Consider the following 23,352-nt stretch of genomic DNA (forward strand, 5'->3'; position numbering starts at 1 on the left):
TTAACTTTCGTATTTTACTTCTTCCTCTTCCAATCACAATTTCCTCATTTGGAAAAGTTATGAAGCTTCTAAACTCCAACTGTTTCATACAAAGATCATCAAACCTTTCCATTTATACCTTTAAGGAGACTAAACCTGAACCTTAGATATAAAGTACAAATTTTTTACTGGATTTTTTATACAGTCATTTGCCAAGCAGTAACAATACACTAATATTAATACTTCAAAAATCTTTTTTTAAAACGTTAAAATCAATGTCTATCAATCGTAGCAAAAGAACAACACAACAAAAATCCAGAAGAAAATCCAAATTGGATCAAACTTTGGCCAATAAAGCATGGATCTGGATTTCCTGCAATTGCTTTTTCCATATGCATTCAGGCTTTCTGCAGGTTGAAACGATTGAATGAAGAACAGATTACTTGTATTTTATCCCAGTAAAGCAAACTCCAAAAACACATTCAAGATCATCTAACGGCTACAATAGGCAAACTTTACAACACTGATTCCGGTTCCTAAAAGGTAAAAGAAGATGTCGCTCATAGTACAAATAAACAAATTTTCAAGCAAGTGAAATAAACTGTGAAGGCACAGTACCGAAGACAATCAAGTGCTACCAACTTTGTTGCCTTGTTTGTATCTAGTGTCCTCAGAAACCTCACTGTGGTGATAAGTTAAAGATCCAGAAACTTTATTGAAAGACACTAGAAGTCAAAGGAGATTGGTTTTCAATGTAAAAGGTTCTAAACATAGTCATTTTTTTTAACCCTTTTCGGCCAAGAACAAGAGAAAACAAAATTTAATGGATTACATATACAAAGACAGTTAGCTAGTCGCTGTATTACCTTACAATATGAAGGTGTTGCTTTAGCCAACCTACATTTAATTAGTTTACAGAAGTTGCTAAAAAAAAATGAGTTTTTGTTTACAAAAATGTTACCTTTTATCTAGTTTCTCTCTTTTTTATGTATTTTCTTTACTTCTATATAGACATAATGAATGTAATTGTTCATGGATGGATGAAAATGAACAGCATTTGCAGGCACTACAAAGGAAAATGAAGAAGGCATAACTCAGATGAATAAATTTAAACCTACCAATTTATTAGATTTGAAGATAAAACAACCCTACAGGTAGGAGAATTTGAGAGAAAATATGTACTGTTACTTTTCATGGTTGAGTAGCATTTATAGCCATTACAAAGAAAGAAAGGAAGAGTAGTTCACAACACCACTGTGGTGGCTGTGATGTACTAATTTAGTCTTCTAATCCCTTTATCTATAATTGAGCAGCATCCTCAGTTTTTTGACATCTGTGATCTACTCTGGCCTATGCTATGCTATGCTATCACCATCTTCTCTTCACAATTAATCACCTACAAAGACAACAGTACAAAACTACATGTAATTAATTTATATCTTCAACATTCAAATTCAAATTTTCATGTAGATGCCTTAGAAAAATAGAGTACTAAGCACATGACAGTAGCACTGTGCATCCAACATGGATGGCACATGGGCCATGTACGGTTAAATTATTTCCCATCCCTGCATATATTTAAATATAATTTACATTTTGAACCAACACACAGCAACACCAACACCAACAGAGGCATAAAAGTCATAAGGTTTTGGAATTATTGACCAATGATAAAGTTATTGATGCAACGGAAAGATTGAAAACTTAATATCCAATTTAGTGTTTATCAGAGAATAGACAAAAGTATTACCGACACTGTCCCACATTATATATTATATATATACATATTTTTATATCAGGTAACCCTGTCATTGATTATTCATGGGTGACCTAAGCCTTGCCCTATGAAGGTTGAACACAGTTCAGTGTCAGTGCTTTCAACTTCAAGAAAAATAAACTTTTTATATAAGCAATTGTTCTATCACTTATCCTTTTGATTGTCAAATATACTTTAGAGAATTTTATTTTTCTATCAGTCACATGCACTGTGGCATTCCCAGCCCCAAAACATTCCCATATCCTTAACTCAAATCTATCCTAAAATACTCATTCAAACAAAATCTTAAAAACAACGAATCATGTTAACAACATTCAAGATTAAAAATTATTCCAAAATCACATGCATGCAGCCGTTTTCAGATGCCCTGAACGATTCAGAATCTGTTTGATTGTATGGATGTATGAATAAAAGATATAGAGATGAATTTTGAAATCTCAGATAAATAAGAGAAAAAATGATTTTTTATTTTATTCTAAAAAGTCATTTTTTCCTATTTCTCCTTTACTTTCTTTGTAAGCTAAGAATTTAAAAGAAAAGACAACCTTTTTTTTTTATCTTTTATTGTTCTGTCATACGAAATCAATCTTTTGCATAAATTTCCGCCAATGCATGTTTTTCATTTAATTCACATAAAGTAAATGGTCCTTTATTTTGTCAATTTAAAAAAAAAAATTAAAGAAACCATTTCTCATGTGAACTAAAACAAAACAAAAATTTCGTTTACAATTACAGCACACAGAGACAGACATTCAATCCATCTATAAAGAATAAAAGTCCGCACCAACAGAAAAAAAAAAAATTGAAAACAGACAACAACAATAGATAAAGAAAGAAAAGTCTTACATCCAAGTGCGTGTATCGTCCTTTCATTCAATCAGAAGATGGTATATAGAGTAAAGTTATTGAATTTTAAAAATATTATTTTTAATGCAAGACAGATTTTTCGACTAAAATTGAGCATAAGCAAGAGCATAATCCATAAGAATATTAAAAAAGATAAACCATTGAATTGTAAAACACAGATATCAAAGTGTGTGGTCAATGAAAAAAGAAAATAATTTTGAAAACACTCTAATCGAAAGGAAACAAATTGAGAGTTTAATTCTTACAAGGACAGACATTTTCTCTCATTGGGGTCTTTAATCGGACTTGTGGTTGTCCAGCGGCGGATCAGAGTGGTGGTCACCGGCGACGTAGTGGAGGAGCTCCTCTGCGGGTTTATGAATGGAAGCATCGGAGTTAGGGAAAGTTTGGGTTTTGGCGAAGAAGAGAACGAGGAGGAGGAAGAGGGCGGTGGAGAGAAAGAGAGGCCAGAAATAGGCCAAGACGTTGAGGAACCTGGGTGCCAGATAGAGGAAGGAGAAGATAGAAAGACACACCAAGATGGCACTTCCGATTTGGTACCTGAACTTCAACAGTTCTTGTTTGATCTCCATTGAAGAAGATGAAGAAAAAAGGAAAAGGAAAGGGTGGTACTGTGATAGCTAGAGAGTGACGATGGTGTGGTTGTGAAAGCGATGTGCTTGTGAGTGAGTGAGTGAGTGAGTGTGTGAAGAAGAGAGATTTATAGTGCTGTGTGAGGAAAAAAAAAAGTAAAAATAATAAAGTAAAAAGATAACTTTTTTTTTTTTCCTTAGTAGTTAGATATTAAGAATTATTGTCTGTTTATTGATTTAAAATAAAAACATTATGAAAAGAAAGCTTTTAGAAACAATAAAGTTTTTTAAAAAGACATGTTATTATTTCTATTAAATTATTTAATATGGTTATAAAATGAACATTTTGGTAAAAATAACTGATTATTTTTTAACATATTTATAGACAATAATTTGCTTTTATTCAAAAAAATAAAGTTTAGTCAGTTATAAAAGTCATAATTAACATAATTAATATTATAAAAGGTATGATTTTCTGTACTTATAAAAAATAATTTAAAGTAGAGAGTCACTTTTATTTAGATGTGCAAAGTTGTACTACTTTAATTCATCAAACAATATCAAAATTTTCTAGTTTTTAATATGTTAAAAAATTAGTTATATTTTCATTCTTTTTGTTTCGGCATAATGATTTTTATATTAATTACTTTTTTGAAATTTCTTAATAAATCATGCTTGAAAGTTAATTTAATATTAAATTATAAGTTTAGAAACTAATTTGTTATTAAATTATGCTATAAAATATAATTCACACGAAGTGGTTCGTATTTTGTAACGCTAAAAAATTAAATTTTTCTTTTTTCGAACGGTCATTACCTAGGTACATGGTCCGAAACAAAATAGTATTTTAGAAGAAAATAAAACAAAAAACATTGTGGTTACGTTTGCAGAGATTCCCTTTCAGACATTTTTCACCATCGTGTCTGCCGATTGTTTTTTACTGTGCTGAAATGACCAGAATGGACTTTCCCTTCGAGGTCCACATTTGTTCTGGATTATCGTGTGTCTTCTTCGGTTTGTTACTTTGATTTTCGAGTTCCTTAATCAAGTCTAATTCCTCAGTAAATTACAAAATTGATTTTGTATTAGATTAAAATGATTTGAAGAATAGTTTATTTTTTAATGTGTGATATGAAGAAGTTTATTATACTTTTTATTTATTATACTTTTTATTATACAACTTTATTATTGAATTAAAATTTCAATGTCAATGGGATGTTTGTTTACATATGTATTAATGAGTAATGACTTAAGCGTTATCAATTAAATATCTAATTAGTGGTTTATCTAACAAATGTATTGTTTAAGTCATAGTTTGAAATTAAAATAACAAACATTGAAATAATTTTCTCATATCTAAAAGTTGTTAATCATGTGAAATGTTTCTTGAAGATGCATAACTTAATATATTATAACACTTGAATGAGAAGAATTGATGTTAACTCTCTTTATAGTAAGAATTGAAGAGAGTTCAAACACTTAGTTGGAAGTTGAAGTAAATAATAATAGGTTAAAAGTTATATTATTTTTCTCTATATATGTGTGTGTGAGTACTGATTTATATGAGTGATTTATTCTAAGTTATAATGTTACAATCTGTAAATGATGTTTTAAAAATCACCTTAAGATAACGGATTATGTTTTTCTTTCATTATTTATTTATTAAATATATTTTCTTTAAATATTTTGAATTTTGGAATTTTGCGACTACACATTTTTGTTTCTTTATAACGAAAAGCATCCCGAGGAAGTCATGCCATCAATGATGATAATGCATGCAATCGTATTGGCGAACAGTTATAACGCCTATCTACATTAATTAAATTATTTTTGTTACTATTATTTTATAACTTTTTAATATTTTTTTAATTTTATATTACGTTTCTCTGCTATGTATTCATTTCTCGAGATTATTTTAACAGTTATTGCATCTCTGCTATGTATTCATTTCTCTGGTTTATTTCAACAGTTATTGCATTTTATTTGAGATCGATAGTAATAAGCCTATGAATTCAATTCAATGCTTAATAGATGCAATAACTCGTTCATGCACATAAGTGTTCAAGTCAAACTCTTTTTTTTTTGGAATTTTATTATGCAAACATCAAATTTTGATAATTGATTAGTTTAGTTAAAAGTATTTTATTATTCATCTACTTTTGTTATCTTTTTACATATATTAAGAGGAAATATGATTTTACAAATATGATATTTAAATGTTTTATTATTAAGAAATCAAGTTATAAATAAAATTTTTACTAAAATAAATTTTATTTCATAAAAATATTAATCTTTTTAAAACCCCTTTTTATTAATTTTTTTTTGTCATTTTTCTAAGATCCAAGCTCACCTTAGCATTTTGGTGTAGACGTTAGAAGTGGGTTTTAAACCTAACTCAACCCCACAAACTCGGCTTGTAAGGTGAGGTGCCGATTTGAGACTTCCAACACACCCCGTCACGCCGAGGTATATTCATCTCGTGCGTGGACAAGAAATTAGTGGGTGGTCCGTTAGCGGCCCGATATCGGGTGGAATAGAATGTCCAAGAAAGTTCGCTAGGATAGGCTTTAACTTGGCTATGATACCATGTTGGAAGTGGATTTAAAGCCTAACTCAACCCCACAAAACCGGCTTGTAAGGTGAGGTTTGCACCTTATAAGGTGAGGATTGCACCTACTTATATATTGTGAGTTAGCCTTATCTCTAGTCGATGTGAGACTTCCAACAGTAGAAGACAACAAAACTAACTGATTAATTTTGTGAATAGAGTAATATCATTTTTTTGCTCTTGAGTCAGTTTTTATTCTGTTGCATGTGATCTTTAGAGGGTTTGCATGTGAGTTTTGGTCGTTCCATTTGAATATCAATCCTTTTGTGATAATGAAGGTGTCTTCAGATATTAATCTGAATTTTTTTGTGTAGTTAGAACAAATTGTGAGATTTGAATCGTAAGGAGTCATTTTGGGTGTGTGAACTTTACTTTTAAGCTAAGGGAAGTTGGTGAATTATAATTGCTAAAACGGTTTCCTAGTTTGAGTATAATATAACTGCTACAATGTTGATTTGGTATGATAAATTTTGAAATGATTATTTAAAAGACATTGTTTCTAGCTTATGAAAAGTTGAGTTATAATGTTATCACATTGTACGTATTTCCATCCGTGTGCGCATGTGCATGTGCATGTGTGTGTCTATGATGTATGAATTCTGTGAATGATGAGTGTATAGTGACTTCCAAAGGAGGAAGTGTTATACTGAGTTGAGTTTATGATGTATTGAATTATGATTCAATGAGATTATCCTCAGTGACAACATTGTTGGAGGAGCCAAAATAATACATCCAAAATTTATACATTTAATTATTGTTAGAATATAATAAAAATGAATACATAATTTAGTATAGCGATAACTAAAAAAGAAATCATGCATATCTAAAAGATTGTTCTTCGTTCCTTCAGATCCCTAAACTTATCAATAATTGAATCAGAACTAAATTTTCAGTTATTTCTTTTTCAATGTAAATAATCATATTGTCGGCAAGAAATTCATCTTTCATTATATTCCAATCTTGTTTTGATAATCTTCATTGCAGAAAATGATCATTCTGTTGTAGTTGTAGAGACGGAAAAAGTTAAAATAAGATGAACTAAAGGATCAATCAAGTAGAATGTCCTTGACTTTCTTGTTATTGACAAAGATTTACATAATTCAAGCATGGTTGATAAATTCTTCAAATTTGGATGGTTAGGAACATCAATAATAAAATGTTGAAGTTGAAATTTTAAACTAATCTTCTCTTGCTCACTAAAATCTAAAGGATAATATTTGTTCACAAGAGTGCATATATCCTTAATGTTAAAAGCTTTCTAAGCATCTTTAGGAACTAAAGCATTGCTTATAGTTAAAAGTTTCATTGTTTGCTCATTAAACCTATCATTTAATTCTTGCAACCGCTTGTCCACTGTAACAAGAAATATATTCACCCTAAAATGATGTTCCAAAGAAGTGACATGATCTTTTTGATGTCGAGAACAACCATGACGTGCAACATAAGTAGAATTAAAATCAGGAATATCAATATCATGTTGTTCACAAAAGAATACCACACTTTTTAATAGATTTTGCCAACCATCTATAAACTTTTGAATCAAAATTTTAGTATAACAAACTAATTGCATAGCATTCAGTATATCCTGAGACTGTTTCTGCAAAGCTGGGCAAAGAGAGTTAGTAATTCCTATAATCTCTTTCATCATGTGTAAAATTAATATGAACTCAAATGAAGACAACATATTAAATGCAGCATCAACATCACTCCTTTGAGAATAAGTTGATCCATCAACAATAATTTTTTGAAGAACCATACAAGATGCTTTATATTAACCTTTTTCCATGATCTAAAACCTTGTTTTAGTATACACATCTGACCCAAAATGGCCATCTAGCTTTGAACTAAATAGATAACATGCCAAATAAGCTCCATCAATAGTCGGGGAATACTCTAGCCAAGAAGGAAAATTTTTAAATCAATTAGATTGAAATCTCCTTGGATGTTTTTCCTTATAAAAATGATAGTTTTCAAGTTGTATTTAATATGGACCTCGTTTTAAATAAGCTCTTCGAATCTCATCTCTTTGGGCTCATTGGATATTCTTATATTTGAAGACGTTTACTTGGATCACATTCCAAAGAATTAATATGAAACTCCTCACCTATAATTCTTTGAACCTTAAAAAAGGGCTCATATGATTGAACAATTGGATTATTATCATGCTTCAAAATATCTAGAAGAGTTGAATTTGTCCTGTTTTCATCTTCACAGATAGCTTCCTTTTTTTCACTTTTACGAGATTAATCTATTCTTTTATTCTTCATCAATATACCGATTTAAAAAAATAAGACTAAAAAATAATTTGTCATAATCTAATAAAAAATTGAGAGACGTAAATACCAAAAGAAAATTCGATGATAATCAAACTATACTTAAAATCCAATTATAAAAAACACACAGTACAATATTTTTTTTCCTATGTTCATAAAATAAAAAATTTAATATACAATAGACTCTTTAAATAAATTATTAAACTAATATTTCACTATCAAGTGAGACAAGAAAGAATTACCTTCTTTTTTATTTCTTTGAGAATGGAAGATAACAATTGAGAGATGAGAGCAAAAATAATAGATTTTTTTTCTCTTCGGAAATAAAAGAAAATAGGTAAAAATGAGTGATGAGAACAATTTGTGAGAAACTCAAGACACATAATGAAACCAATTTTAAAATCCAGTTATAAAAAACATACAATACAATACTTTTTCTTCTATGTTCATAAAATAAAAAATTAATATAAAAGAGGCTCATTAAATAAATTATTAAACTAATATTTCATCAAGTGAGACGAAAGAATTACCTTCTTTTTTTCTTCCTTTAGAATGCAAGAGAACATAGGAGAAATAAGAGCAAAAAAATAGATCTTTTCCTCTTCAAAAACAAAAGAAAACATGTGAGAATGAGAAATAATTTGTGAGAAACTCAAGCCATAATGGAAAAAAAATAATAAAAATATCTTGATAAATCATTTTATTCTTTATTATATTTGATTTTATATTTTATTATTTAATAACATTAATTATTATGTTTATTAATATAAAAAAAATATTGGGGGGAGGGGGGGCATGGTCCCCCTGTTCACAATCCTTTACCATTGATTATCCTGGCTCTAGTATCCAACTCATATAAAGGAAGATATTTAATTGTGAGATTCCTACACTATTGGAAATATATGAAATAACTACGGAGATAGACTACAATGAAGTGGTTACATTTTTGAAATTATTGACAAATAATAGACTATAGTTTTATGTGAATCGTAGTCAATATTGTCTTGAATAATTTAACCTAGTTCATTTTTACTCTTGCCACGAAAGCCATTATTGTCTCTCGTTGTTATTGAATGCAAACTTTTCCTCCTTTGCCACGAAAGGTGAGGTTTTCCACTCTTCTTCTTTTTCTTACTTTGACTTGGTACCTCCCTTATTGTCCTTCACTCAGGTTCACATCTCCTTCCTTCTCATTTTCTTCCTCCTCCATTTGTATTTTTCCTCTCGCCTAACCTTAAACTATTGTTCATGTTTGGCTATTTGTGTTGTAGTGACCATACACATCATTGTTACCCTTTTCCGTGATTGTGTTGCTACTCACCTTGGTCTAGCTCATGTTCTTATATAACCACGCCCCTAGGTTTGCATTCCCCTCTTCACAAATTTTAATGCGTTTAAAAAATTTGTATATGATATTTTTTATTATTATATGAATTATTATGTGTTATTTAGATTATTTATTGTTTGAATATGTTATTTAGTATAATTTTTTTTGTAATTGGTTTATTGTATGTATAGATTTAGTTTGTTTAATGTTGAGATTAAGTTCTATTTCTGTTCAAGTTTCTTAATTAGGAGCAGTGCTAAATAAAAATCAAAAGGATGATAGACTATGATTATTGAAAAAATCATAACATATAAGTGATAATAGCCTACGATTCTCCCAATAACTATAGTTTATAAGTGACTTTTAGACTATGATTTCAATTGTAGTCTAAAAGGCTTGTTTTTTACTACGGTCTTATATACTACGATTTTGTAACCGTAGTCTATGACCTTTGTTGTACTAGTGTTGGTGGAACAATTATTGAGGGAGAGATTATTACATAATGTATATCAATAACAATATAAAAGTCCATTAAAGAAATGAGATATCCTAATGTTATCGATAGCCTAAATCAAATAAAGTAAAATATTATATGATGAGAAGTTGAAGGAGCTTCTTATGTCAAGGATTTTTTTATAGCAGGTGAAAGGTATTATCATGATATATATAGAAAGTTAAGGTCAATTTAAAATGTTTTTGATAGACCAAGTGTTAGTCTTTGGTAACACCCTGTTTACTCCATAAACATATTTGAATCCTTTAAGTAATAACTACACTCCCATGTTGGTTTGCAAGCAAACATTACTAGCACCAACAACCTTTTATACACCATCATGACTCATCTTCAACACTCCAAAATCACCAATAGTGATAGATGTGATGAACTCCTTCCTTGGTGTAATGTGGAGTGTAGCACCACTATCAATTATATCCATACTCCCATTAGATACAAGATTATCATATTCATAGTCAAGAAGAAGAACAAGATTGTTCATGTAGTAGTAGTAGTACCACAATCATCATCATGATCATTCACTTTTTGCTTGCTTCTTTTGCCTTTGTTCTCCTTCTTCCATTGAAAATGGTATCTTTGAATGTGCCCAGGTTTATTACGATAATGACACTTCATATTCTTGACTTGCACATGCTCCTGCTCTTCTGACTACCACCCTTCAATTCCTTTTTCTGACTCATTCCCCTATTTTCTGTGACAAACAACTCAAACTAAGAAGAAGAATCGTGTGTCATCCTTCTTATCTCTTCATTAAGAGCGCCACTATTTGTCATTTGGAAATAAATAATGTCATTAGGGGTTGAGTTTGTAATTGAAATATGAAATATCCCCACGACTCTACTAGACTATTTAGTAGTCATAGCACAAAAAACTTCATGATAATAAGTGATTTAAAATGGAAGAATCCTCCTTGTACCTCAAATTCATCGATCAATTCAACAAATACAATTTTTTGTAACTAACTTGGAAGTATGTAAGGACTCAATCTTTTACCACAAAGTTCTAGCATGCATCTCATTATCAATGCGATTATAAAATTGTCTCGTACATATTGTTGATTAAAACCCCCACAGTTATTGCTTCTTAAAGTCTCATTCTTAGCAATTATTTATAAGCCATTAAAATTCATTTAAGTGATCTAAAATGGAAGGACCCTCCTTGTCCTTAAATTCATCGATCAATTCAACAAAAACAATTTGTTGTTCCTAACTTAGAAGCATGTAAGGACTCAATCTTTTACCACAAAGTTCTAGCATGCGTCTCATTATCAATGCGATTATAAACATTGTCGTGTACATATTGTTGATTAAAACCCAATAGTTATTGCTTCTTAAAGTCCTATTCTTTATCAAATATAGAATTCGACTTCTCTGTATTAAATACTAGAAGATGCAATTTTCATAATGATAATATGTACTATTTAAAGCAATGGTATTTGTATTTGTCTCCATCATTCAAGCAAGTGAATATAGCCCTAAACCAAGAAGCTGTTATGCCACTATGATGGGGAAACAACAACAACAACAACAAAACAACCAAAAGTAGTAAAGTATGCAGCAAAAATAATTCTCCAAAACTAGCAAAAATTTGTTACAAACAACAACCGAAAATTTTAGCAATAATCAAAAAAGGAAGAGACCAATATTTTAACGTGAGAAAATCATCTCAATGTGAGAAGTAGAAACTCTTAAACACAAATCATACAATTAAACTCCACTAAAATCAAATACGGGTAAAAAGAATCAAAGTAAAAACACAAATAAATGTTTACAATCAAGCAATACATCAAAGCAATAATGTTTCTAGTTGAAAAACAAAGAAATAAACTTAAAATAGAGCAATAGTACAAAACTAATTTCTCCGATCACAAATCTCCCATGATTCCAATGATAAAAATAATAATAATCATAATTCAAAATTTTAACTTGATCCAAGAAACAATAATTGTAATTTAACGAGGTGATTAAATATTAATATGCCAACCAATTATTGGCAAATTATGTGGTTGAGGGGAGGAGGGCATGCCCCCAATTTTTTTTATGTGTATAAATTAATAGATAAATAAAAGTAACTTTTTTTAATTTTAATATATTATATATTCGGCACCTCCAAAATTTTTATATACTCATAAACAAGTTTATGCACCCTTTTTGAAAATCCTGTACTGCAATTAATGATTTTTCTACCTTTTAACTCCTCTCTGTATAGGAAGGAATAACAACTCTTGAACTTTGATAACCCTACACGCAACTCACAAGATAAGGGATAAGGGGAAGGATCTCTACTTGATTTCTCCACTCAATATATGTGAACACTCCAAACAAATACTTACACTTTTATTTCACCAAAATTGTGACCTAGATACACTTAACTCCTATTATTACAAAGACTTGGTCATGGGAATGTAGTCAAACTAGGGAGTAGTAGTTACAAATAAGGACTCTAATTTACTCCTGCAAACCAAACTAAGATGTTTATCCCCATGTTAAATTAAATAAAGAATTCAAAGTGATTTTATTGCAACCTAAGCCACATGAAGAGTTCTTATGATTTTATTGGTTTAATATCCCAGTTCCATTTCAAAATTAAAGTACATAAAATGGTGACAATTCAAACAATAAAAACATATATATAACAACGATTACATTATTGTGCTTCAAGATTTACCAGATACCAGTAGACCTATCTTCAAGAATTAATATCATGAAAAAGAGGCAAAATGGTCGTTGTTGGAGTATTCCACGAGAGGTATTTTGTTAATAATCCAATAGTCTTCACTTCGCTCATCACATAATCTTTCTACAAACTGTTCATGCATATCATAAAGATAAAGCTTTTCAAGATGCTTCAAGTTTTGTATATCTCTGGGGAGCCTTATCATTTGATGGCATCTCCCTATCTTCAATACTTCAAGACAAGGAACTTTTCCCTTACCAATCTCTATGCTCTTCAACTTTGGCAACAATCCTAAGTACAAAACCTTCAGTTTCAACCATCCATTTCTGAAATGCAACTTTTCACCTTTATATGCATCATACAACTCAAGGTGCAACAACTGTGGCAGCTCCTTAAGGTAATCTAATGGATCTTGCTTTAGATCAGACCACTTCAAGTACAATCTGATAAGATTTGGAAGATTTGATATCCATGTTGGAAGTGTTCCTAAACGCCCATATAGGTAAAGGCGTTTAAGGGACAGTGGAGGATACCTTAAAGATTCTAACTTTAGCATGCCTTCTTTTCCCAAAGCCCCAATGCTCAGAGAACATAGATTCATCATGTGCTCTATAGAATTGCACAGTGCTTCACCATGTTGTGCTTCTAGCTTTATAATTCCCAACTTCCTTAACTTGGTTAGTTTTTGCAGTCCCGTTATTATGCTACCACCACTTACATCTAAATATGATAGATTCTGCAATGATTCTAGATTTTGAACTCCTTCACTTAACCTTAGTCCTTCTAAACAGTACAATTCTAAACTTTGATCACTGACATAGTAAGCTAGGAGATGGCGTAACTTGACAAGCTTATTGATCTTCACTTCATGCACTTTAGTTTGTTTTAGGTCTAGAGTCTGCAGATTCTCTAGGTTTCCAATGGACTTGGGAAGTGACTTTATGTTGGTGTTCCTTAGGCTCAAGTATTTCAAGTTGAATAGATTTCCAACTTGTTCAGGAAGAACATCAACAGATAGACATGCATCAGACAAGTCTAATCGAATCAAAAACTTAAAACTAGAGAAAAAATGGTTGTTCACCTGAAACTTCTTAGCATCATCGAAAACAAAACAAGACCTCACTTTTCCCCACTTATGGTCTCTTTCCATGGTAGCAGAATCATTCTTCCTTATAACTGATAAACGCCTATGAATGAAATCCATGTTGGAGTTCACTGGTGTGCTTGCATCTTCCATCACATGACAAAACATCTGATCTTCACAAATCCTAGCTATGGTCTCGTGCATGAGGTTATACACGTGACAACTTCTAGGTCTTCCATCAAAATCAAGTCTTGAACCATGAACCAAACCTCTGCAGATTAGTTCAGCCAGGTATTCATCTCCAAATTCCTCCATTGATGTGTTCTGGTTCTGGGTATCTCCTTCTACAAAATCCTCTGCTATCCACAAGCGAATAAGCCTCTTGCAACTAATAGAATAGCCCTGAGGGAAAAGGCCAAAGTATAAGAAGCATTGTTTGAGGCGAAAAGGAAGTTCTTGGTAACTTTGCAACATTACATGTTGAACCATTTCAAGATGAGGGTTACTTTTCAATAATGATCCAAGATTTTCAAGTACCCTTTTCCATTCAATGGCAGATTTCTTCGTGGAAAGGAGACTAGAAATGGCCACAATGGCCAGTGGCACCCCATTGCATTTTTCCATGAATTTTTTGGACAAATCACTCAACTCAGGGAATTGCACATGCTTAACCTTCTGGTGAAAGAGCTTCAAAGCATGTTCTAAAGACAAAGGTTCTAACCTGAATTCTTCAACAGATGTATCAGTTCCAATATTATTCGGAAAATTAGCACGTTGTGTAGTGATAATAACCCTATGTTGAGGTATGGCAAATTTGATAACGTCCCAAATTTTTAGCTCCCTCACATCATCTAACACAATGAGGCATGTCTTACCTGTGAGGTATTCTCTCAATTTTTGTGCAAGATCCTCCATTGTTGCATTCCTCAATGAAGTTGATCCACGAGGATCTGCCAAAAGTATATTTTCTTTAATTTGCCTTATTGGGTACAAAGAATCAGCTTGAGTTCGAGGCATGGTTATCCATACAAAAAAGTCGAAATCCTTCTTGTGTTTCTTCTTCTGCTGGTTCAATTTCGTTTGCTTGTTATACACATTCTTCACTATTGTAGTTTTACCTTAAGAAATATCACAGAAAATACAGATGTCATTAAGCAATATAATTTACTTGGTATACCACAATAACAATCTTTTAAACATTCTTAAGAAGAATTTTCACACACTTACTTCAATTGCTTTGTCTACTTTACAAAAAAAATAAAAAAGTTAATTATAAAAGTCATTTTTAAGGTATAAATGGATGTAATAATAAGTAGGCTTTAGTATTTAATTTTGCATCCGCAACCATTTTAAATGTATTATAATATTATGGTTTAATTATTCATGGGATCTTTCTTAGTCTTCCAGTTTTTTCTTTCTTTTTAATTTGATCATGATCTTCAAAAAATATTCAATTTAGTTCTTTATGTTAATATTTATCATTGTTATTTGTTAATTTGTGATTTTTTATTAATTTTGTTTTTGAAAAAATAATATAACATGACAATAGCAATGTGATGTGACAAAGTCTCAATTTAGTTTAATAAAATTTTTAATTTTAATAAAATAGTATTATAAGATTTATACAAAAAACAAATTTTGTCATAATTTGAAAGGGGACAATATTACCCCTTTCTAACAAAAATTAAGACAAAATTAAGTAAACAAATAAATAAATGTAGAGATTAAATTGAGACTTTATCACGTCACACTATCACCTACTACCATATCACATTGACAATGACATGTAGCACAACTTTGAGAAGATACGAACAAATATAAAAAATAAAAAAAATATATATATAATAAAAAAAACAAAATTGACATGTGGCACTGACGGTAACGCTTTTTATAAAATATTAACAGAAATGACTAAATTGAATCATTTTTAAAAGGTCAAGGCTAAATTGAAATGAAAAAAAAAAAACTAAAAAACTAACTTGACACTTTTTGACAAAAACATGAACCAAATAAATAATAAAACATAAAATTATATTCGCATTCATTACTTATTTATCTATTTATAAATTAATAAATATTATTAAAAAAATCACAAAATTTTACTCTTATTTCAAAGGATATAAGTAGATTTTTATATTATAAATAAATTTGTTTTAATCCCAGGTCATCAACATCTTTAGAATCAATCATTGCATTCAAAGAATTGTCTGCTTTGAAGTCCAGAGTTCCTATTACTAATTTGTTTGTAATTCCAAAGGTAGAAGGAGAAAATAGTAGTTACATTAGCCTAAACTTCTAACCGATGTGAAACTATTGGGTGTAACAACAAACCCTCTAGTCGATGACTAGGAGTGTTTTTGTTCTTACAAATGACACCAATGTTCTGATTCTAAATTAGTTGAAATAACATCGTTAGAGTTAATTATTGCCTATGAGTTATAGTTTGCTTTGAAATCCAAAGTTTGTGTCACAATTTTTTCTTTAAAAGACATCTCACAGAGTTAAAGGACGAAGGAATAGTTAAATTGCGTTTAACATCAACTTTTAAATGATGTGAAACTATTATAATAAAATAATTTGAGACTATTAGATATACCAGTCACTACTAGAAATTCTCATATTACATGAGATTTTTCTTGCATATTTGTTAAAAATATTTGCAAGAAAATACTTTTTTTTCTGTCATTTTTTGTAAGATTTTAATTGGCATGTAATTCTTTCATGGGTAATCATTTCCTACAAAATTATAAAATTTGCAAGTATTTCTTACAAAATTTGTTGTGAAAAGTGTTTTATACAAAATATTTTGCAATAAAATTGGTAGTAATTTCTTGCAATTTTTTTTTCCAACAAAATTTGTAAATGTTTTCTACGAAAAAATTTTAGTAGTGAGTAAATATCTTAAAGATATAATAAAATCTAATAACTATTATATCTTATGTGTAAATATCTTGGAAGGTAGTACTAAACTTATAAACCATTTTTAACTAAATAAATTAACCTAATACAAAAATATTTGATAATATATATTCATAAGTACAAGCAAATACTTTATTTAATTAATGGTCATGTTAAGAGACTATTTTTTGTTCTGTTCTGTGTATTGACTTGGGTATTATTATCAGTATTCCTATTTATATTTATTTTCAACTTGATATCACATTTTAATAAAAGGAAATCATTTTATTTTTAAATGTTGAAATTCTACTTTTAAGTTGCTAAAATATAATAAAATATTTAAACATAACATGAAAACCATTCTAACATAATTTGAACTAATTAAACAATATTTCAAATATAATTCTCTAACATGATTTTAAAATTTAAATTAAATAATATAATTACTTAAACAATTAAAATATTATAATTAAATTAATATGTATATAAAATTGTTTAAAAAATATCAATTCTCTTACCACATATTCTTCCTCCAAAGTTCATGATTTACTGTATATAATCCATATATTCTTTGTAATTGACTCTATTTGTGATTACCAAATCAATTTTTGATGCTCGTCTTTGTTAAAAATTATTCTTTGAACTAATTTCCCTTTTTAATGTTGTGTGTTGTTGATTTTAGATGTAGAAATTATAAGTAATTAACCATGATTTTAGAGTTTTCAATTAAATTTAAATTTTTCTTGGACTCCAATTAAATTTCAAGTAGGGATTATTTTAATCATTTATTTAAACAATGAATCTTCTATGATTTATGTCAGTGATAGGATTTTTTGTTAAGTTGGATGAATGTTTAAATTAAAGATTAAAAGTTATTAGGGCTATTTTTCTATATCAATATTAAATAATAAAAATTGGTTTTGATGGTGATATACATGTTAATTTTGGATGTTAATTTTGGAAACAAATTTGAAATGAGTTTACAAACATGACTCAAGGATTTTATAGTAGTTAGCATATTTGTGGAACTACTTGGAGATTCAATTGTACACAGTAATTTTACAGAAAAAGTTTGAGATGTTCAAACTGAAAAATGCTAATTATTAATTATATGTAACTTGTTTTTTAAATGATTCGCTAAAAGTTAGACTTATTGGTGGGAACTATTTGTTTTGTTTAGAAATGAGACCGTTTTAGGATAATTATGCCGATTTACAAGTTTTTCATGTCCAACAAATGATATTTGTTCAACACATTTCATACTTAGGATAATTTTATTTCGGTAAAATTTATTGATAAAATATCTGTCAATAATAAAAATTTTGAATTACTAACAAATTTCAGTAATAGGTATCCGGTGAAAATTTCTATTAAAAACAAAAAATATATTTTAATTAATGAATTTTATCATTGAACTCATTATTGATATATATTTCTATTAATATTTAAAATTTTAAAATTTGCCGAAAAGTTATGTTTTACTAATGAGTTTGTTTTAGTAGAAAAATTACTTTGAAAATTCAATAATTTTTTGAAAATTCAATAATTTTTTGTAGTGAAAGAAAATCACATTGTTGTATTTTTTAAAATAGTTATATTTGATTCTATATTTTATTAATAGATATATACTAAATTGAAAGATCAAATGTTATTCATGGTTTAAACTATTTTCTCATTCTAAACTTAATATAGCAACATTTTCAATGCAAAATTAGATTTTGTCTTGCGCCAAATCTTAAATCATCTTTATTTTCATTAATGAAATAATGTCTCATGACGACATTAAAGATTTATTTAGGTAAGAAGCAACAATGTCACACATTACACGCTGATATGAACACAAGAATTAAGATGTAAACATTGTAAGGTCCGGTTTTTCTGTTGTCTTAATTTTTAAGGGTTGCTCTAATTTAATGGGCTCAAGGGTTGGCCCAAAACAAATTCAGACCCTAATCTGCCCTAATCCCATTCTTTCACTCCACTTTCAGAAACACGCTCCTCCTTGCCTCCTTGAGCAGCTGCGATTCTCTGCTAGGGTTTTGGATCCCGTTCGTTCCCAAGTACATACAACCTTATTTTGTCCATGTAAGTTGATCTTAGTCCATGCTCTTCTCCCTTCAACTTACTCTTCATAGTTCCAGCTAGGGTTCGTACTAATAAACCCATTTAAATCTGTTCCGCTTCACTTTTATAGCTCTGCAATCTCTTTCTAGAGCTGTGGTGCTCCGCTGTTCGGTGTCGAGATCTTATTCTAGCTCATTCCAGGTAAGGAAAGCTAGAGATCTTTGTTTAAATCTGCTTCTTGCACATTTGCCACTGTTTTCATGATTTGTATGGTTGTGGTGTTATTGTAAAATATTGAATGGACATGTATTGCTGTTTGGGATATGTTTGGATGGATGTTGCAGGATGAACAGTGGCGAGACCTGACGTTCTCGCCCAAGCGACCCAATCTCGCCTAGACGAGACTTGCAGAAACAGGTCCAAACTCGCACTCGAGCTCTCGCTCAGGCGGAGAGCTTTCGTTTGAGTGAGACACAATCTCGCTCAAGCGAAAGAGGATCGCCTAAGCGAGGATGCGTGGGGGCTTGAGGCACGTTGCTGCATGTGTAGCTCAGGCGAGGAACCTCGTTTTTGGGCGAGGGGTATTCTCGCCGAGGCGAGTAGCGGCTCGCTTAAGCGAGAACCCGTGAGTCTCGTAGGGTCCCCTGTTGACAGTCTCGCCTAAGCGAGAACCTATGGCTTGGGTGAGACTGGAACGGGACTTCACTACATAATTGTTCCTTCCATGTTTTTGGGTTGTTAATTGTATGCTTGGCTTGGTATGTTCTATCTTGAGTATGAATTGTATGAATATGCTTATGAGATTGGTCTGTATGGGCTGAAATGTTGAGTCAACATGAGTTTGGCATGAACTGAGTATGAGGTAGTTGGTAATTAAAGTGGCATGGTATTGGCATGAGTGAAAATTCTCTATTCGTGGTTTGGGAAGAATGAGTTGGCATGAATTTCACATGTGACGTGAATAAGGATCAGTTACAGAGATTGGCATGAACTTTATATCCATGATGAGTGCCCCTTATTATTTGATTGTGTTTGGTATGTGGTCAGTACGTAATTTCTTGAAATCTCTAGGTGAGATTTCAGGGTCGTGCTTCAGTGGTCGAGACGTAATTCCATGACCTCTGTTAGTGGAAATTCATGGTGGTGCCCCATCTATATAATTTGGTAAGGATTCAAGGTAAGGTTGCATCCAGACACTCTAAGGAGACAATTAATCTCACTTAGAGCGGACTGACTCTTGTGGTGAGAGTAGCAGGAGGCTTGAAATCCATTAAGGGATAACCTTGTGTGTGGGGGATTGAAACATTGTAACACTTAGCTCGAGGGTGAGCAACTCGGGGGTGAGCAGGGTAATCCACCACAAGTGCAAGCATCCGCTGAATCCGACCAGATTATATGTATCCGGATGAGTCGAGTCAAAGTCTAGTGTATTGTTTGAGAAGTCAGAACATGTTTGGATGATATATATACTGCTTGGATTGTGTACTGGCATGTGACTGCTTGGTGAACTGTTTTTACTCTAGCTTACCATGTTTGCTTGTCTGGTTGTCTTGTATGTGGTTCTTCTCTTTTTGTGATGATCATCAATTTATTGATGTAAGCAGATGCGAGAGGTTCTCGCGGTCAACAGGGGAATGGTGACTTAGCTGCTTAGCCCGCCTGGGCTGGATCCCACTTAGTGGACTTTCTTTTAGGGCCATGATCCATGTATTGGCTGTCCTTTAAATTTCATTTTTATTGCTATTAAATTTTCTGTATCTGGTTTAGTTTGGCATTGTTGTATGCATGGGATAACTGTAAGGAGTTATGTGGGAACTCCAAGACTACGCTATTATATCTTTGGTGTGACGCTTCCTTTAATTATGTTATTAATTAAATGGGGTGTTACAAACATATATGAGACAATAATAAATTTTTAATGTTATTTAATCTAAAGTTTAGGATAAATATAATTCAAAATTTGAGTCAAAGATGAAATCTAATTTTGCATTAAAAGTGTGAAACTAAATATTATATATATATATATATATATATATATATATATATATATATATATTGTTCATCTTATTTAATAAAGGGTTAAATATGTTTTTGGTTCAAAAAGTGTTAAGTGAAATTTGGAATTAGTCCTTCTTCAAAAATTTTGACCAATTTAGTCTTTCATCTCTAAAAATGCATGAATTTAGTCCTTTTAACCATTTTTTGTTAAGTTTATCTAATGTTTCAAGCGCATTTCATTATAGTATTTGAATTATTTACACCGTTTGACACATTTTTACTTCAATGTTAACTCAAATGTTATCATAAAATGCGTTTAAAATGTTAAATAAACTTAACAAAATTTGGTAAGAAAAACTAAATCCACGCATTTGTAAAGATGAAGGACTAAATTAGTATAAAATTTCAAAGAGGAACTAATTCCAAAATTCACTTAAACTTGAGGGACCAAAAACATATTTAACCCTTTAATAAATCATCTTCATAATGAAAACATCTGATGCATTTTCCATACTCACAATCTTCTTAAAAAGCTTTACTATTTTCTTAAAACTATGTAAAAAATCAGAAAATTGGACAAGCTCAATGCTAAACAAATTTTGAATTATATAATAAAAGAAAAATAAATAAATTAGAAGAATAATAATTGGAAGAAAAACAAATTACCTATCCCCGGTGGGCCTACCACCACCAACACTGGACTATTATTTTGTCTCAGCCAAGCTGTGAGGTTTTGCATGTTATGTTCAATACCAACAAGTTGAGATTCCTCCACTAAATGAGCTCCTAACCTGAAGAGTAATATTATATTAGGTTAGCCTAGAGCTGTAAAAGCGGATAACTTGATCCGTTACAGCTCGATCCATCACAGATTCATCACTTAGTAAGTCAATCCAATTTGGCTCACTTATTAACGAGTCAACAAAATTTGGACTCGTTCTGATCCACCACATATTGGTGGGTTAAACGGGATGGCTCACTGGCTCACTTAATTAAAAAAAATACAATTTTTTTATTTATTTTTCAGTCAAAACTAAATTATAATTTTGATTAAATATAAATAAACTTTAATGCAATCCAAAAATACATTCCAAAAGGATGTTAAACTCCAAATACAAATCAAAATCACAAAAATATAAATTATGAATGTGTTAGCTAAAAAAAACTTAACTTGATCCAAGTGCAAAGCCCAACTTAATAAAAAAATATTTTTATGACTCTAGATGGGTTCAACTTGAGTAAGTCGGGTTCTAGATGGACCAAATCAAAAATAAATTCATCCCGACTCAAATCCATGAAGGACCAGATTAGCTCACTTTCAACCCATCTTGATAGTTCTATATTAGGCTCTAAAATTATAAACACTAATTAGTTTAGTTCTTAAATGATGACTTTTATAAAAAAAAAACGGAGATAGTTATTTCAATTCCAAGTTATAATAACAAAACCTAAACCGACTACAATTTTATAATCTTTTTTAAACTAAAACACTGAAACTCATTTTTGTTTATAAAATCAATATGTCAAAGGTACTATATAACTATTGAAAATTAAGCAATGAAAACAAAATAGAGAAATTGTAGTTTAGAGGTAGAGACACCTTGGAATTTCATCGGGAAGAGTTTGTCCATGAAATGGTTGGAGTCCTAGACTTGTGCTGAGATTGCATATATCAGATAGGGTTTGTTTGATATCTCCAATCTCAGATGATATACGACGACGATATTTTACACTTCTGATCTTCCATTCGAGCAAGTAGAGAGCATTCCAAAAACGAACTCCATCACGTTTTGCCACTTTGAACAAGTAGAGATCAACAACATCCTCCATGCGAAACACCACTTTCCTCAACTCATTCATCCAATGTTTCACTCCTTCAATCAGCACCTTCTCCTCTGCATTCTTCGTCAAAGGTTTGATTTGGTTTAGGAGATTCACGATGTGTTTAACATCACTGTGAACCCCTCTAAAAATTCTTCCTTCATCGTTCACTAACTTCAACAATTTTTCAGCTAGAAGAGCTATAAGGGTCACTGCATTTTCAGCCATTGCTCTTAATTTTCTCTCTCAGATCTAACACACACACCCACACCATGTGTTTGTATAAAAGATTGCACCTTACTGTAAGTTTTGTTCATGGTCTTGACGTGCCAACAACCTTGTGTGGTCCAAAAACAATTAAAGAAAATGAGTCAAACGTTAAAATTCTCGAAAGTTCTTTTCCGTAGCAAAAACGGTCTTGTTCGCTTAACTATGATTTCCAGCTCAAATTGTGGATACAAAAAATTCGTATTATTTAAGATTGACCATATAAAATACTTTTAGAATTAGTTTTTTCTATTTATTTGTATATTCTAATTTAATCATATTTTTTAAAAAATATATTGAAATAAGAGATTCTAGATTGTAAAATATATATTGGAATTCATTAATAAAAATAATATCGGAGAGATTCTAGACTGAAAAAAGTTTGTCATTTTCACAACTTAATTTTTATACAACTATCTTCCAACTTGTTTTATGAAATTATATTGAATAATTTAATTTTTTATTTCAATTAAGTGTCTCAATTCAATATATAGTATTAAAAAAGAAAGTTTGTTATTTGATCATTTTAAAGACAAAATAGTTGTCAATGTAATGTACTTAAAAACATGATATTTTAACCCTAATTTTTTAAAAACGATTATTTTTTACGACTTTTTTTATAATAAA

The 23,352-nt window shown here is 30.5% G+C and overlaps 2 protein-coding genes across 3 annotated transcripts; both read right to left on the bottom strand.

Annotated features, from left to right (window-relative positions):
* Positions 1-1,082: 1,082 nt before the first annotated feature.
* Positions 1,083-3,284, bottom strand: LOC114187209 (uncharacterized). Of its 2 annotated transcripts, none has more exons than XM_028075391.2 (2): positions 2,879-3,284; positions 1,083-1,375 (listed from the first exon to the last, which is right to left on the bottom strand). In XM_028075391.2, the coding sequence occupies exon 1, from the start codon at positions 3,193-3,195 to the stop codon at positions 2,899-2,901; it is 297 nt and encodes a 98-aa protein (XP_027931192.2). In that variant the 5' UTR covers positions 3,196-3,284; the 3' UTR covers positions 1,083-1,375; positions 2,879-2,898. The 2 variants fall into 2 exon arrangements, with proteins under 2 accessions (XP_027931192.2, XP_027931191.2); XM_028075390.2 differs by having other exon boundaries at positions 2,869-3,284.
* Positions 3,285-12,402: 9,118 nt separating this feature from the next.
* LOC114187711 (disease resistance protein RPM1-like) lies at positions 12,403-22,771 on the bottom strand. Its single transcript, XM_028076034.2, has 3 exons — positions 22,238-22,771; positions 21,304-21,428; positions 12,403-14,795 (listed from the first exon to the last, which is right to left on the bottom strand). The coding sequence occupies exons 1-3, from the start codon at positions 22,684-22,686 to the stop codon at positions 12,619-12,621; spliced, it is 2,751 nt and encodes a 916-aa protein (XP_027931835.2). The 5' UTR covers positions 22,687-22,771; the 3' UTR covers positions 12,403-12,618.
* Between the last annotated feature and the right edge of the window lie 581 nt (positions 22,772-23,352).

Source organism: Vigna unguiculata, chromosome 6, assembly GCF_037176805.1.
Source record: "Vigna unguiculata cultivar grain cowpea cultivar isolate G323 ecotype 2 chromosome 6, ASM3717680v1, whole genome shotgun sequence".
Lineage (NCBI taxonomy): Eukaryota > Viridiplantae > Streptophyta > Magnoliopsida > Fabales > Fabaceae > Vigna > Vigna unguiculata.

Coding starts and splice junctions, on each gene's coding strand:
- LOC114187209 (XM_028075391.2), bottom strand. CDS start 3,195: ATGGAGATCAAACAAGAACTGTTGAAGTTCAGGTACCAAATCGGAAGT.
- LOC114187711 (XM_028076034.2), bottom strand. CDS start 22,686: ATGGCTGAAAATGCAGTGACCCTTATAGCTCTTCTAGCTGAAAAATTG. Junction 21,429..22,237: donor CTTCCCGATGAAATTCCAAG/GTGTCTCTACCT, acceptor ATTACTCTTCAG/GTTAGGAGCTCATTTAGTGG. Junction 14,796..21,303: donor GGTAGGCCCACCGGGGATAG/GTAATTTGTTTT, acceptor ATATTTCTTAAG/GTAAAACTACAATAGTGAAG.